The sequence below is a fragment of the Struthio camelus genome, chromosome 19 (assembly GCF_040807025.1).
Source record: "Struthio camelus isolate bStrCam1 chromosome 19, bStrCam1.hap1, whole genome shotgun sequence".
In the NCBI taxonomy this organism is placed as follows: Eukaryota; Metazoa; Chordata; class Aves; order Struthioniformes; family Struthionidae; genus Struthio; species Struthio camelus.
Window position 1 is genome coordinate 10,107,144 of NC_090960.1, and position 17,479 is coordinate 10,124,622.

A 17,479-nucleotide genomic window follows, 5' to 3' on the forward strand; every position below is an offset into this window, starting at 1 on the left:
GCCCTTGGTTTTCCAAGTCCCGCAGCCCACCGAGCCCCATCTGCCACACCAGCAGGGAGCCCTGCCATGGTGGCATTCCTTTCATATAAACTTTCTCTGCATTTGGTATCTTGTCAGGTGAGCCTGGGCAGGCCTCCAGGCTGCCTTGGTGTCCCCAGAGAAAGAGAGGCACACACAGAGGCCGTGCCACCCATCTCCCAGACCTTCCCAGAGTGTGGTACCCTCAGGGATGCTCATCTCTTACTGCTGCCTGCAGGTGTGGCCTAGATAACTGATTCAATTAGACAAAATTTAGGCAGCTACAATTACATATTGCCTGTGAATCATCCCAAAGACCATCTCCTTCTCATGGCACAACCCACCACAAGCCACAAAACACTTCATAATACATCTCTGGCAAACTGAAGACTTGTATCAATAACCCGAAGCCATGAAAAACTGTGCTGAAGGAGGAGAGCATGAACATACTGGAGTCCTGCAATCACTGCATGACAGTTCTTGAAAATTTGAAGACGCTTATAAACACAGCACAAGGGATGAGAGCAAAAACCCACCCACGTCCCCTGTCAAACTGGCACAGGAGAAAAATGTGTCACGCCCAAATCTAGCAGGCAGCCTAACTCGGAGCACGTGAGCAGGAGCCAGCCTGAGTGCAATGCCAGGACACGCACTAGTGCGGTTTCTTAGTCACAGCAACAAAATTTGAAGCTTCCAAAGAAGAGAAAGAAACTTGAAACACAAAAAGCAAGTCCGGACCAGGACAAGGAAAAGGATGAATCCCTTCTTGACAACTATAGCTGCCCAGGGGAGCCCTGATACAAGGTTATATTCTGAGATGCCACCCAGGAGAGGAGAAATGTGCAACAACTGCCCATAAATACACAGGTCAGAGTGACCTAACATCACTACAGCCTTTTTGATAGAGGTATGGCTTTAAAACCCCTCCTCTGGGGCTGCTATATCACACCAGCCTGGTGCTCTGTAAAAGCTGCCTTTAATTCTGCCCTTATAAGAGAATTTCCCACAGTCCTCATCACTATTTGCACTCTGCTCTGCACTCCCAACAGAACTGCAAGACCCTTTTGGGGGAGCAGAAATCATTTCTTTATGTTGTACTTGGAGAAAGTAGCACTACCAGTTGGTATCATGATAATATTACATTTTCTTATTACGTTCCATGCTCTCCCACTCCTCCCAAGATCTTATTTGCATTTTTGATCAGACACTCGTACACTGAGGAGATGCCTTCAGGGAGCTGGCTGTAACAGTGCCCAGGTCTTTTTCCTGGGCTGAATCAATTAATTTACACCTCTGGGAATAAAATGAATTTTTTCCTGCAATGTGTACGATTACTCCTAGTTTTCATCCATAAGAGGGCGGGGGGGGGGAGAGAATCAGGCTTTGAAATGCAAAGTCATATGTGCAAATCATAATATCCAGCGGTGAAAGCTACATCAGAGTGCTACCATCCCAGGTTACGCAGCACCTCACCTGCATGGGAAGGATCAAAGCCTCTTCTGTGCTGATCTGACCACACTGAGCCATTCAGACTCATCCTCTCCCCAGGTCCCCACAGGTCAGTAATGGCCCTGTTGGAGAGGGGCAGAGGGAGAGTTCAGTGGAAGGCTAAATCAAAAGTGTGGTAGCAGCCACATCCCATAAACCCAGTCACATCACTCGCTTTTCCCCGCACAATTAGCCTTGTGTTAGTCAACCTATTTCTTTTTTTATTTTATTTTTCTAACCTATTTATTTTTAAGCTTTCTTCTCAAATCTTGATTCTGCAAGATTCTTAACCACATCGCCGAGGTGAAGCACAACAGCAGGAGAAAACTAGTGCAGGGATTGTCTGCAGGTTTCAAAAAAAATCTGTATTTTGCCGAACTGAGGTTCTGTGTTTTGCTTCTTCCTGTGTCATTACAGCATCCAGGCTAATTGTTTTTCCCTGTTTAACCATGGACAAAATCTATTCCTCGATGGCTACATGTTACACAATGAATATCAGCCTTTGTAGAAATATATTCACTCACTGAAGGCCCAGCGAGTAGCTGGGAATACATCTTCATTCTCATATAATATTGGAAATATCTCTTTCTATAGGAGAGGAGGAAGAGCCTGGTATGGTCTAGTATCCTCTTTAGGTGGCTGCCAGTGCTGTATCTTCCCCTAAGATGCTACTTGTAAGTGCTTTAGATGAAATGTTTTTCCAGTCCCAGCCAGAAATCAGTTTTTGTCTTGATGCGTGAGAGCTGAGAGCGTTCCCTCTATAGCCCATACACACGGAAGCGAACAGTGCTTTTAGAAACGGCCAAAGTAGTTTTTAAGGAATATTACAGAAATAACAGGCTTGATAATCTTAAAACGCAAATTCTGCTAATTAACCACATCTACTCTCACTTTTTTCTTGCCATTTAAATTCCTTTCGCACCCTTGCTCCTATGCTCTGTATCATTCCTATCTCACGCAGCTCTCCCAGGTTTGCGGTCGACCCTCTTTCCCAGCAGCGCCAGAGAAGGCTTTGAAGGCTCCCTCCTAATTTCTGCCTGTGCTTCCCACCCTTCCCATCCGAGGGGCTCGCCCCCAAATGCTGCCCCTTCGTAGATCCTTTAACACCCTTCCTCCCATGCTTTCCTGAGCGCGGGAAGCTTTTACCACCGTACGCAGCCTGCTAAAGCAATTCTGGGAGAAGCTGACAATGGCAAGGACCACTGGGAAACGTCAACGCAAAATCCCAAAGTGGATTCGGGAGGTTCCCCACAGTTCAGTTAACTTCATTTCTTATAACTACCGATATATTGACACTCACTAGCTCTGGTCAGTGACAAAGGGACCTTAAGCGAGCCTGTTGGCTGAAAGCACTAACCCAACAAGTTTGGATAACTCCAGCTGACAAACTTTACTTTTTTTCTAATGCAACCAAAGCTGAGAAAACATCCAACAGCTTCTCTTTCCCCCTTACTTCAAGGTGCAAAGAAGCACACCGGCTTTTCAGGATTCCTCGACTCGCCAGGGAAACGGAGGACCTTTTCTCCATGCTGGGCACCTGCCTCTACTAAGGAGGTCCCTCCCCGGCACCTTGCAAGGTGCATGGCTGATCCCCACTGCCCCTTCCAAGGGCTGCGAAACCTCTGGTTGCAAACAGCCCTCTCGACCTCAAGCTTTAAACCGAGGGGGACCAGTTTAAAAAGCAAGTTGCTCTCCTCTGACAAACTTAAGGCCCAGTGCCCAAAACCTAGGTTGAACTCCACAGAAAATAGTTAATTAATCTCTCTTGCTGTGGCCTAATTCTCTTTTCAACATGTGGCTGTCACTTCCCTGTCATCACAGCTGATTTACAATGGGGTTTAATTAAATCCTCTGTACATTATTCAGCATTCTCTGAAGACAACACCAAAGCAGCGAAGGGTATTTAAAATGTCACCTGCTGAGACGTATCATCTCCTCCTAAATAAATATGACAGTGATCAAACTTTGGCTAATTACAGTGACTTCGTTATTTGTTTGTATGTTTTAATATTTAATTGCTTTCGTGTTCATCCAATTACAAAGCAACAGCAAATAGAAATTAACTTTTTATCAGCGTGTTCCCAGCCCAGCTAATCAGCACTTCAAAGGCCAGACACAATAGGAGGCCATCCAACCTGAGAGCGCTTTACAATATATTCTCTGCTGAATGGACCGTTCTATTAAATTAAGGGAGAATTGTGTTTGTCCGTGTATTCCCAACTCCCACCCAGATTCCCTTTATGTGGCCATTTATGGGCCTCGCTGTAGCAGCCTGGCAGGAGGACAGTAAATTGTTTGGATTGTTCTTGCCCTCATTCAGGCAGCGCCTCTAACTGCTCGGCAGCCGCCCGACGTAACGGCGTGTTACTCTGCGTCAGAAAGAAACATTGGGAAATTGCTTCCCTTCGGTAGCTTACAGCTGGTGGTTGAGCGGAGGTGAGAGGCCAAAAAATCAAAGCTAATGCCCCAGTGTGCAAGGAGCTGTGCTGCACACCTGGCGGAGCCAGCAGTCTGAGCGCAGGCGCATCGATCCGTCTCACGCGGAGACTGAAGGCAGGGTCGCATTCAGTGGCACGTCCAAAGTCAGCCTGCAAGCCAGAGGCAGAGCCATGACACAAAGCCAGCGCCGGTCCCATAGTTAAAGAAGGACTTTCTCCGTCTTGTTAATAAATAAGATATACAGAGAAACAGGTCCATCGGCTGCCTCCTGTAGAGCCACCCTCTCTCGGCAAACATTCTCCCATCTTTCCTTTTGGCTAAAACCTTCCAGGCTTTGCAAAGCGAGCCTTGACGTTTTTGGAAGACTGCTGAAAACTGATTGCCAGCTCTCGCATGATCTGAGGCAGGGGGCCAAAATAATCCTTCACCAGGCCCAGCCACTTCTGCTTATCTTCTTGCACCTGACCATCTCTGCCACCCAACGCACAAGAGTGCATCCACCAGCGCCTTCGTGAGCAGGGTCCTGGTGGTGGGAATTCAGGTGCACTATGAGCATAAGCAGGCACAGAGGCTACACCTGACTTGCTTTCCTCTCTGTATTTCCAGTGCAGCTGCAGCAGAAGTTGGCCACGTAGTGCTAATGAGGCACTGGTCTGCAACAACATTATTTTCATGCTGGATCGCATGTGTCTGTTGCGATTAGACTTGGATTTGTAATGCGGGCAGTTGTATGGACTCCTGTCTCTGCTAGGGCTGCTACTGACTCATTTGGAGGTCTGCACCCATTTTAGCAACTGTCAAGGGGAAAAGGATCAGCAAAAAAGCTTGAGGACACATAACCTATATCAGCAAGATTATTTTTACCAGTGCAACAATCTGGCCACTGACCAGCAAACTATTTATACTGATAAGTTTGACATAAAAAAAAGAAAGGTTAACCATAGCTGGTTTCCCTCTACAAATCTCCTAGCAGAAGTGGAAGCCAGCTGCAGAAGAAAAGTGATTTAGGGTCCATCAAAGAAAAGAGATAAACAGCACATAAGTCAAACATCAGAGAAGAAATACAGCCAGACAAGCCCATACATAAATGGCCCACATTAAAGAGAATTGATCTGTGTTATATCTGTTCTGTATTTCATTGCATTGTCCTATTATTCCTTCTGCAAAAAGCCAAGCCTTTTAGTTGCCACAATGAAAGCCTAGACAACAGATCAGGAATCGTGCCACAAATGAATCATGATTTTAGGAAGCAATCTACATAATAGTAATAATAACAAAGCTCCACCTACTCATTTTAAAAATTCAAGCAGACAAATCCATGCATACATCAAGACAGGCCAGGCGTTAGAGCGTTCCCTTGGAGGTACACGCACAAGTTCTGACGTTATCCCCCAGCCTTGCCTTATTGTTTTTCAGAGTTCATAAGAAGTCTGTCTTTTCATGTAAGCACAAACAAAGAGAATAAAGAAAAAACATTTGCACAACTGAAGATTAGAGAAATCTGTGAGGCTTCTTTCTTGAAGGATAGTAATGTGTGCGGCAAGCTGCACTCAATCCCCAACCAATAAATAAAAAAAAAAATTCTTAAAGAAAGTACAACCCCAGGTCCTCCACTCAAATACAAGGAGACTCCACAGCCACTGTCTTGAGTCTCTTTTACCAGACAACCAAGATCTATTGCACACGAAAAATTATAATACAGAAGATCTATTTCTCTAGGCAATGCCGCAACAGCAAACAGGAACTCAGAGCTCATCTTCATCCCTCCAGCACCGAGAGATCCCGTACCTGAGACAAACCACCTCCCCAAAGAGTCTGCCATACGCCACCCCATGCAAGCGATCCCCCTCTTGGAAGCCGCAACACAGGACAGCCACAATTTGGCAGCTGCGGAGTTGGTGGCGACCCAAGAAGAATGAAGGGAGGCAAGACTCTATGTAAAGTAAGGGCAAATACTGCCCTAAAAATTCTCTTGTGCAAAAGGTATTCTGCTGGTAAAGACCAAGTCATCACTAGCAAAACGCTACAAAGAAACGCTCAGAGTGTGAGAAAATTTTCATTTTGGAAAAAATAAAAAAAAAAGAAAAAGTACTTTCATGAGACGGCAACAATTTTTCATAAAACAGTCACTAGATTTTTCCGCTGAGAAACAACTGTGTTTAATTTTAGGTTCATCTCATAAAATATTAAATAAAAAAATAAAAATGATTGAACTACTTTGATTTTATTGAAATAAAATATTTAATTTAACCCAAAATACTTTTTCAGGTTTTTTTTTTTTTTAAAAAAAGAAACCCAAAACTGTAGAGTTTCTCATGCAAATGGGAGATCTGATCTCTGCCTAGTTCAGTTAGGACTCATTCACTATATTGATGTGCTAAACCTTTTGTTTTCTTAGTTTTTCCTCATTCAGAGTCAAAAGATTCATTAAAAAGACACAGAAACATCAGGCTTAAGTGAAGAAGCAATCAGCAAGAATGAAAAAGGAGTAACTTGGATGAGGTCCTTTGAAACAGCTCAGTGATCAATGCAGCAGTGCTGAGGCAGAGGTTCGGGGTTAGGAGGAAAAGAAAAATAAATGCAGAAGTATGCATATGAAGCAAAACAGATACTTTCCACTTTGATGAAAAATCTGAGGATTTTGAAGTCTCTGTACAAAGACTTCAACAAAATTTGCTGCCAGTGACATGTAAAGGGGTACCAAAGAAAATAAAAATAAACTTCCAGTTAGAATGATATGTTTGGCATCACAGAGGAGTCGCATTTCTCTCAAAAGCGAGAGGACCTTGGTCAAAGAGCTTAAAAACGTTTCATTCCAGGCAGACTCCTGAGACACAGACCTTTGAGGAAGGAAATTAAAAAGGAGAAGAAAATGTACTGGTTTTCCTGGCCAGTGCTCACAGGCTGTTCCCTGCCTTAAGCAGGCAGCCATCTGCGAGAGGGCCACAAGGAAACACGAGCAGCAAGGAGTGATGGGGACAGAGCACGTCAAAGAACTGCAGTGACCCTATTAGGGTTTTATTTTTAATTTTTTTTAAACATTGAAAAAAGTGTCCCTTCATTCCTAGCAAAACCCCATTTTGAACTCGCTTCAACATCTTTTGAGCTAAGGGAAAAAAAACATTGGAGCAAGTTCCGAAATCATCAGTATATCGTCTTTCAACATCTAATTTCTTTCCCCCATCTTGAATTTATATACTCAAGCTTAAGCTAATTGCATTTGTACAACTCTGACCAAAACACAAAACACCAAACTCAGCTACCAAAACCAGCTGGGATCAAATCAAAGGCTTCAGCTGGCACAGTCCATTCTCTTCGTAATTCACTGGAATTTGGAATTCTGATTTATCACCCTGATCGGGGCCAAAAACATTACTGCTACTATTATTATTGCTGTATCTATATCCTGAATATTTTCCAGGGTGGCAAAACATATCTCCAGCTCAGTTTTACTGCTTAGTTCCTGCATTTTTTTCCACTATGTAATATCTGAGGTGACTGAGTTCAGGGCGTATATCCAGACTGAAACTGTCTTATCATCAAAACTCAAGAAATAATAATGCCATACTGGAGACAGCATGAAAATAAGGTCTCCCCCCCTTGGTGTTCCATTTCTCTGGTCCTGCCTTCTTATTACAGAGTCGTTAACTTTTAAAATTAATGTTTTATATAAGAGTCCCAGCTTCTGGAGTTAGAAGATTGCTGGAAAAGCTGAACTTTCATTCTCTAAATAAAAGTTTCTAGCCTTCATGGTTGCAGAGAAATATTTGGGGGAGGAAAAAAAAAAAAACACTGAAGGCCTCAAATTCAGAAAGAACAATCTCATGATGGTTAGCAATCTAATAGTAAAACCTCCAAATGAAACACTAGCAGTTCTTTTAGTCAGCATCACTGAACTGTTTAGTATAGATGTTCAGAGAATATGTCAAGACCCTCACTATGAACACTGTGGTTTGATAACGCTTGGCCATGCAGCAGAGAAGGAGCAGCTAGAGCAATCCAATTGAAGATGGCATTTGACAAGTCAAAAATGAGATTGCACAGCATAACTGACCACTGGTGCCACTCTGTCTTGCATACTGCGATGGAAATGCACAAGCTAAATTTGACTTCCTATTTGTATATTTGCATCCCCTTTTTAATTCTTGCTCAGGTTTCTCAGTCAAGCTAGAGGAAAGCGTCAATGCGGGCACTTGCTTTGTGCAGCCTGCAAAAGTGCCTAAAGCTTCTCTAGCCCCTAAGGCTGAAATTTTCCCCACAATATAGACAGACATCTATAGAAAGAGAGCAATATACAGAGATAGATGTCTTTTCCTTATATACCCCTTCAGCTGCCTAGCAATGACTGCCACAGCCCTACTCCTTTACTTAATATCTTGCTCAGAAAAGGGAGCCTCTACTTTCCTCCTTACCTCTTTTGTTTGAAACTTCTTCCTCCAAGCTCTTATCTTAGTTTGCTTTCAAGAGAAGAAAAAACAGGCCCCTAACGAACATACCTATCTTGCCCTAGGTAGTTTATTCTGTCAGCATTCCTCTTTTTTTAAAATGATACTTGGCCCAGTCTTGTGTTCAGCTCATATATCGCAGAACCATGGGCTGGACCAGAATATCTTTCAGTTCATAATCACAGTGTGCAGTGGAGGAATGACCCTATCTCTTCTGGAATTATTGCTGGCTGCAATTTGACAAAAATATTTCTTATGTTTGAGAGAAAGCCCAAACAAGGACAGAGAAAGAGTTTGCTGGAAAGTGGATACCTCCCCTACACGTACTTCAGTAAATGCAAATGATACCCAAGGTACAGCTCTTTTAAACAATGGCCTATAATTTTATTTGTATTGTCTGCCTCCAGCTCCTTCCCCCTTTTTGAATGGGGTCAGGCTACAGTGCCAAGGAGTTTAGTACGAGATCTCTGTCCAAGCTGTGGGAATGTTCAAGCAAAAGCAATAAGTGAAATAATTGGAAACACTGCACGTTGTGGGGCAGCAGAGCAGTTGGGTCCCTGTTCTCCGAGCTCTCAGCAGTCTGGGAGCTGTGCAGACAGACTGTCAGCTACTTGGGCACCCTCAGATGAATCCTTCACACCAGGGTGCATCAGGTCTCTCCTACGACAAGCTGGGCTGTTGAAGGCGAAGAGACCACCAGGTAGACACGAATAATGGGAGATCCCCATAAAGCCCATTGAGATGCATGACATGACATGACCCTGGGAGATGGTACACAACCTCAGCACCAACTGAACACGAGCTAAAGCTTGAAGGAGAGGCCCAAGAGCCTCAGGCACCTTCCAGGTATCCGTCAGCACCTTCCAACATCTGGCTCCAAGGGCATGCTACACAACTCCAACGCCTTTTCATAAGCAAAAGCCCCCAGCAAAACCGCAGCTCAAGACACAGAAAAGAACAGATTGTCTTCCAACACACATGCAGAAAAATCAAAACAAACGGTTTGCATACAAGCATTGCATTTGCAATTCTGATTCTCTAATAGGAAATGGCTCTCAAATGGGGGAGGGTTAGACAGGAAATATTACAGCAATGTTATTTTGTTACACTAATTACCAATAACGGCACGTACTAGGGTACCAACCACAGTCAATTCATTTTAAAAGCTATATAATAATGTTTAGGATAAGGAATTAATTTTTATAGCCACTGAAGCAGATTTACCTGTACTGTGATACAGATTTATTACAAATTAAATTTTCTAACTCAAGTGGTTGACTTGGAGAGGCTCAGCAGGATTTGAGGGGAGACACCCTGTTGTAAAGAGAGAACTTCAGAGTTAAGGCACATCTCCTTTGGGTCAAAGCCAACCCCCATCCCACTCTCCACACCCTCCCCAGACCAGTTCATTTGTAAAAAGTTGTCCTCTGCTGTTTTAGTGGAAAGCAGGGGAGGAACTTCTTTCCTTTCTCACCGGGAAACCGTGACACCCAAATGTGCAAGCTGGAGTCTGTGTGCAGGTCACAGGCATGCTTCCCCTCTCCCTGGGGGATCAGAATTTTAGAGCCCACAGGACAAAAACCAGTATGGGAAAACGGATATCAAGAACTACTGTGTTACACCCTAAGGGTATTTACAGAGGTAAGAAAATCCTGTGGTATATAACACTATTCGGACACAGCTGGCCTATTTCCCATTCTGACCTTCCAACTTGCATAACTTGTTTTCTACCAGCACAGTTGCTTTCCAGGGTAGTCTCCACCTGTTCTGCATTAGCACACAAATAAGGTCAGATATGCCCACCTCTGCCAGCAGATTCAGCACCACAGTGTGAACTGTGGCAAAGGAGAGCAGGACCACTCAGGGTGACCTTCATTTAGTTAGCTGCCTGCAAAAGCTTTTTTTTTTTTTTTTGGTAATTGTATGGTTTTAAAAGGTAAAATTTTAATATCACAGTTCCCCTCCCACAATGTAAAGTGAACTCCTTAAAAAGATTCATAAAGTAAAAACTTTGAAGTGTAGCCAAGAAGATACAGTCATTAATTTACTGAAATGTCTGCAGTGTCAATCTCTGAATATGGAACAATTCAAAACTTGTCTTGCACTTCCCTGTGCAAGAAGCGCTGCTGGATCAGGAGGACTGACAGACACCTAGCTGGAAGCAGGGCTGGGCCTAAAGAAGAGACCTGAACAGCACAAGTTCATAGGCGTGCAGGACTTCATGAATGTACAGCCCTGAACAATGACAGAACTTGATCATTTTTAATTAAGACCAACATTCAAACTTGAGCCCTGCTGAGTTGCTGCTTATGAAAGGACTGGGTTAATTTCAGTTTCTTCACTCTCTCTCACTTGCCAGGGTCCAGGATCAAAGCCATCAACATCTTGAAGAGAAAGGTCCAAGATGTGGTCCTGGGTGTGCAGAAACCGGGTTACAGACCTGCCCATTCCCTACCAGAGGTGGATCTGGTAGGATCTTCCCCCAAAAGCACAGTCCCCAAGGTCTGCTGGGCTGCAGTTAGGCAGACAAGGATAGGAACCGAGCAGACAGTAGAGCCGAGAGGCAAGTTCTCATCTTAGGGTGACGGGAACATTGCAAACACCAGAAAGAGCTTAGCCTCTGGAGGAGAGGAGGCACTTCTTGCTTTAGGCCTTTCTTTTCCTCCAGCAAAGGAGGACAAACAGCTGCCACGGATGCAAGTGCTCGGACACCTGTGGAAGAAATGAGGTCTTCACCCCAATGAACCCACTGGCAAATGTTTCTGGCATGTAGGGAGCTGTGATTAACATATCCTAATCAATGCAGATAGATGGACATCCACCAGGATGCCTTTCAGGGCACAGGACAAGGACTGGGCAGTACTCAGCATAGGCTGGGATCTCCCTGTCAGCTCTCAGGACTTCTCCTGGCTATTCTGGCACTTTTATTTGCCTCCATCCGTGCGCTGGGCAGACAGGTAGGTGGCCAGACACAGAGAAATCCTTGCCTCTTTGCTGCACACCGTTTCCCATCTCCATGGGCAAGTAGAGAACTTCCATTTCCAGAGACTTTCCTGCTACTGCAGGGAGCAAAGGGGCTCTAGTTTGCCAAGCCAACTCTTGGCATTGTTGATATCCCCTTAAAAAAAATAAATCATTCAGCCTAAGTTTTGCTTTGTAGCTTCAGTGACAATCAGCAGTCAAGCACAGTAGCTGAGAAAGGTAGGAGATTTACAGTGGTTTTTAAAAGCCATCTCTGCACCATCTGAGCTGTTCTACATAGGCACCAAACAAAAACCCTGCTCAAATTGCTTAGGAGAAAGCGCGACTGGGCTGGAGCGGCTCCAAATTCTCTTCTGGCTCAAAGGGGATCACGGCCAGGTCTCTGCAGCCATGCACAGGCCTCACGCAGAGCCACACACACAGCATTACAAAGAGAATTCGAGCAATACTGTTTCACATTGGTTTTTAATGACACTTACAGAGATCCCATCACATTAAATTTCATCCAGAGAGAGACACACGGAGGGAGGAGAGTCATTAGCTTGGCCCTAAAGCCCTGAAAAGAGAAGGAGGGAAGGAGGAGTGGTTTCCTATGCTAATACTGCAGAGACTGAACTCCCACAGATGTTTTCCTATGCTCCAGGATAAATGAGACTTTCCTAAATCTTTCCCCACTGCAAATAAACAGACAAGGAGCTTGCACCATGCGGCTTGCACTGCCCTATTCATCACAGCATCCCAACTGTAGGTACCAGTGATCACAGCTAATCATTGACAATTACCACCACTGAGCTCGTAGGTCTGTTTCCCCGATAACTTTCAGCAGCTACAAAGCTCTTTGTGGGCTTCTCCATGTAGAAAGGCTGAAGGAAATCTACTCCCCCTTAGCCTGGCAGCCAGACGCTCCTCCTAAAAGCTGTTTCCATCAGGCAACACGGCACGCTCACAAAACACAAGGAAAAAAATTCCAAGCCCGTAAGCCTATTGCGTCATCGATGACCCAGTCTCTGTTGCCTTGGTGTGGCAGGTTGACGGGGAACCGTTTTGCTTAGAAGAACTCTTGTCCCTCTCTCTCTCCCGGCAAGCTTGCTCTGCAGCCAAGCCCAGCTCCCCCCACCCCCTCCAAACAGATATAATTCAATTCAATCAAACAAAACAAGAAAAAGCACACGTACAGTCGGTGCTTTTCCCGCATATAAAGTAACACGGCAGCGGGCTGAGGGATGGACCCTTTGAGAAATTCGTATGCCAGCCTTCCCACTATAGTAATTTCATTCTGTCTTTGTAATTGTCTGATATTACATTGTTCCCTGCCGGAAGATTAATTAGCTAGTCTTACCCTCAAACATACCATCCCTCTGAAACCCTCAAGGAAGCTGGAGTGGTGCCAAGCCTCTCGTATTTGCTATTCTGGCTGGCAGCTGCTACTGTATCCAAGAAAGGCTCCTTTTGTCCCCTAACAACAGTTGCTGTGCCAACTGACCCCCGGTCCCCCCTTCCCCAAGCCCACCGCCAAGGAGGTGCCGAAGTTGCAGTGCCGCAGGCCGGGGAAAAGGGGTGGGGGAGAGATGAGAATCGGAAAGGGGAATTAAAAAAAAAAAAAAAAAGAGAGACAAAACCCAACCCCGCACGAACCAACCCTCCGACTGGCATAATTACTCACACTCATTAAGTATGGCTGCATTGCATATGCAAATCAAGCGAGTCAAGTGCACGGGGCGCGTCAGGCTGCCGCAGCACCAATGATGCCTTGCCGATGCCTCGGTCCCGTCTAGCGGTGGGAAGGACGCGAGCGAGATGGCATCTCGCCGGCCGGCGCGCCGAGCCGACAGAGCACAGCCGGCGCATCCGCGCTCAGGGCCGCCGGCGCTCGCGCCGAGAGCCTCGACCGGGGAGAAGGGAGCGAGCGCGCAAGAGAGCGCGTGGAAAGCAACCGGGGGGTGGGGAGCGGGGGCGGCGGCAGGGAGCGCCGCCAGCCATTTTGGCTGGTGGGGGAGACATGGCGGGGCAGGGCGCGAGGGGCTGCCGCGAGCCGCCCCCCACCCCAGGGTTTGCCCCCGGCCCCGGCAGGGCGCCCACGCCGCCGTGTTTCGCAGCTGCCGCGGGCTCGGCCGCAACCGCTCTTTGTGTGCGCTCTTGGCACGGCGCCCGACCCGCCGGTGAAGCACGCGCCCCGCCGTAGCTTTGCGGCTTTTGTTTGCCCACCCGGGCCCTCCCCGCCGTCGCCCCTCAGCCTTCTGCCCTTCCTTCTCACGCAAACGCATTTCATCTCTCAGGCTGATTTTAAACAGGGTGACCGGACAGCCAGAATTTGGCAGTTGCCGGATGGACGCGACACACGTGACACAACGGTCCCCACTCCGGTTTGGGTGAGGGCGGCTTGCCACAGAGACGCGGCGGGAGCTGACATCCCGCTCGCTGCGCCAGCCGCCTTTGGGGCCGGCTACTGCCGAGAAACCCACTGTCAGCACACACTGGGTTTCTTTCTGTTTTTGGGGTTTTTTTTGTTGTTGTTGAGGGAAGGAAGGGGGAAGAGTTAAAAGAAAAAGGGAGGGAAGGGGAAAAAAACCCAGGGAAGCACATGTCCGAATTTAAACACACGCCATGAAACGACGGTGAGGAACAGGCAGGCAACTCCCCTGCCTACAGGACACCTTTCCCCAAGGCCTTGAGAAGCCGTGTTCACCTCTCAAAGCACCACAGCAGTTAATATTTGCTCGTTTGTTTGCTATTTTGCTGCAGGCGAACCACGACGAGCAGGGGCCTGCCCGGCCGCAGGCCTCGGCCTCCTTCGGGGCAAGGTGCCGGGTGGGAGCAGGGCAGGTCACATATACAAACAAAAAACCTAACCAAAAGAAAATAAAGAGCCCTGCAACAGCTATGAGCTAAGAGGGGGCATGTTGGCCTCTTTATTGCCTGACGCAGTTTTCACTCCTGCATATACAACATACCTGCCCATTTCCAGCCCTAAAACCTGGAGACAGACTGAACACGCAGGAGCAGCACTGGGCTGCTCTGCTTCTCCCCCCCCACCACCACCCAGCTCCATAAAACCAGTCTGCGGCTGTTAAACGTGGGGAGAGGAGATCGTCGCCAAGGCCCACGGCAGAGCCGCCCGAGGGCGAGCGGCTGCCGCGTTGGCTCGGAGCGGGCTGCGCACTAGGGTGCGGCAAAGTGTTTCTGAAATGGCACATTACAGGAAGTGATCAAATGTTATCACAGGGGCTAATTAGGATCTGCCACTAGGACAGCGGCTCTAGATGGTCTCGCCACCCTCCTTGGCGAGCGGCCCCCCTTCCCCACCATCCTCGGGTACTACGGAAACAGGAATTAATACCGCATTCATCAGTGCTTAATTAATTAGAGGACGCTGCACGCAAAGGGGGTGGGCAGCAGGGGGTCTTCACACTGCAAAAATTACCTGAGGAGGGGTAGCTGTAAATTTGTTTTTTATTGTTTTGCCTCCCCAGAAGGTGCCGAGAGGATCCGGCATACTCAGCCAATGCCGCTAACCTGCCGGCACTCGACGTAGCAGCAGCGAGAGATTTGGAGCCATCTGTCCCGTACCCTCGAGACAAGCGGTGGGAATAAGGCATCGCGAAAATAAAGCGCCAGTGAAAGGAGGGAAGGAAGAGGTGCTGCAGCCCTGCACCGCCATCTTCTTCCGCTGAGGCGGGCGGACGCCAAATCGATTTCGCACGCTCCGAAATGGCCGTTCTGAAGGGCTGCACTCGAGAGATGGCAACAGGGAAGCTCAGAGCAGCCGACACCAGGGGGGAACTTGACTTTTCAGTGTGTCTAAGGAGGTTGTTTATGCACATGATTTTCTTTAAGAAGCTTAATATTTTAGCTAGAGACAAAGCTCAGTGTTCACATTTGATTTATATATCCCCACCCACTTCAGTGTATGCCACCCAAAGAAGGGAAGGACTTGTCCGTCACTGCAGATAGCTGGGCCTTGGAGGAGAAAAAGGGTTGAAAACATGTAAATAGCACTGCCCAGGGCTGCTCAGCCTGTCCTACCTCCAGCTTGAGGTCAGCGGGTCATGCTGCTGCCGTGCGACCACCCCTGTCCACACACAAACCCAGGTGAGACCTTGCCTTGCTGCCCAGCTGGTGGCCACAGGGAGCTGCCAGGACATGGGACAGCCAGGGGCGGGGGGACGGGCCAACCCAAAAGCATGACCCTATATAAAGCCTGGATCCAGCCCAGCTTCGGGCAACGTCCAAGAGAAACGTCGTGCTGGTGCTTAACCCAGCAGACAAGCGTGCTTCGCTTGGCATTTCCCCTCCAGGTAAAGAACGTCATTCAGGAGCCACTGAGCTCACACAGGCCACGGGAGGGCAGCATTTTTATAGGATCCCCTTCAACACAGAGCCGCCCACGCTGGCCTTTCCATACTCCTTCTCCAGCTTGGGGCTGGCCTCCCTGTTGGCTCGAGCGTGTCACTGCCTTGCATTGCCAGCTTTTAGGGATTCTCCAAAGACACCGCTCCCCAGCACTATTTCCAAATATGCTGGCAAGGCTCTTCCAGCTCATATGGTCCTTCCCCTGGCCCACCATTTAAAAAACGTAACACTTCTCCTTTACTCCATTTCACCTGCTTGCAGGATAAAGCCCCCTGTAGCCAGGCACCACAGCTGCCATTACACCAGCAACCTGGTTGTTATTCTTTCCCCCAACTTCCTCTCCAAGTCTCACCCAGGAGGGTGTTATTTACATAACATCTTTTAAACATTGACTTTTTCAACACACTTTCCCTTTTTCATTTTTTAATTACTTGCATTTAAAACAAAAACCCCAACCTATGTGAGTGACTGCCCTCATAACTGTTCTAGACCTCTTGCTAATTAATATGTGTTAGCTTTGGCTTATACACCGGGGTGCCTAAATCCAAAATACACAAGCCTGCCAAGTTACTTTGCAAACAATACAAGCTTACCTTGAGGAAAGAATGACATTATCCAATTCCCTGCTATGCAGTCTTACAGAAACCCTTAGAGTCAAGGATTTAGACTTCAGAAAGTGAAAGCTGCTGCTCATCCACCTCAGAAGTGATGAGGAAATAGAAGAGGAAACCCAAAGAAAAGCAAAGAGAAGGAGAACAGAAATAGAGAGATCTCTGAAAGGAGAGAGAAGTGCTTTCAAGTGCAAGGCACTTTTCCCCTGCTTCCTTGGATACACTCACACACAGCACACAGGACAGCTTGCATCTGCTTAAGAAAAACACCTCCAAGCAACTCCCAAACAGGCTCCTCCAGAGACACGTGCACTTCTCTATCCCAGACTGAAGGAAAATGAACACACAATGTGTTGGTCACATCAGTTAATACATTCCTTATGTTACAGTAGGGAGCACATCGGAGCACACATAGGACAAAATAAAGCCCCAAAAGTCTGGACTATTATTCAACAGGGTCACAAATAAAGGAGACATGATGTTAGCGTACAGAAGAACTGACAAAGTGGATACGGCGCTCCTATAAACACCCCTCCTAGCACATAGTGTCAGGGCATTCAGCACATCTGAAGGCAGCACGTTTAAAACTGATTAAAAAAGGAAAAGCCTTATGTAAACTTAATGCATAATTAACCTGAGAAGCTCACTTGCAGAAGATATTGAGGTCATGAGAGCATTAGAACCACAAAAACAACTACATCATTATATGAAGAATGAGAACATCCACTATTAAATTATTTGAATACTCATCTAAAGAAAAGAATATAACCTGCTGTGTTCTAGCCAGTGAGAGCTTCCCCTCCAGGGAGGCAACAGGAGGCTTCTTGCATCTTCCTCCGATTGTCACTGTGTCAAATGCTTCGGAAAGGACCAAGCAGGCTGGACAAGCCTCTCGGGGGCTTTCCGTGAAGGGTCAGGCCCCAAAAGGGGTTTATCCACTCTGCACTAGCGACCCATAGTTGCCTTCACTGTCAGCTGAGACAACAGACCCTTGCAGGGGATGATTCATCCCACCTTAAGCACAATCAACTGAACTGTCCTCTTGATATGCCTAATTCCAGGCTGAAATTAAAGCTTTGGGGATTTTCATGACTTCACAAGTCTGGGCAGGATACACAAGAGTCTCATCCTCTCTTTTATCACTAA

The 17,479-nt window shown here is 46.9% G+C and overlaps 1 protein-coding gene across 2 annotated transcripts in view; it reads right to left on the minus strand.

The window, feature by feature from the left end:
• TNRC6C (trinucleotide repeat containing adaptor 6C) overlaps positions 1 to 13,119 on the minus strand; it is a 357,433-nt gene extending 344,314 nt beyond the window's left edge. Inside the window, exon 1 of one of the 2 annotated variants that reach the window (XM_068914208.1) lies at positions 13,036 to 13,119. In XM_068914208.1, coding sequence (XP_068770309.1) covers positions 13,036 to 13,056 — 21 coding nt within the window. In that variant the 5' untranslated portion in view covers positions 13,057 to 13,119. The remainder of the gene's footprint in view (positions 1 to 13,035) is intronic. The other variant, XM_068914209.1, reaches the window with a different exon arrangement.
• Between the last annotated feature and the right edge of the window lie 4,360 nt (positions 13,120 to 17,479).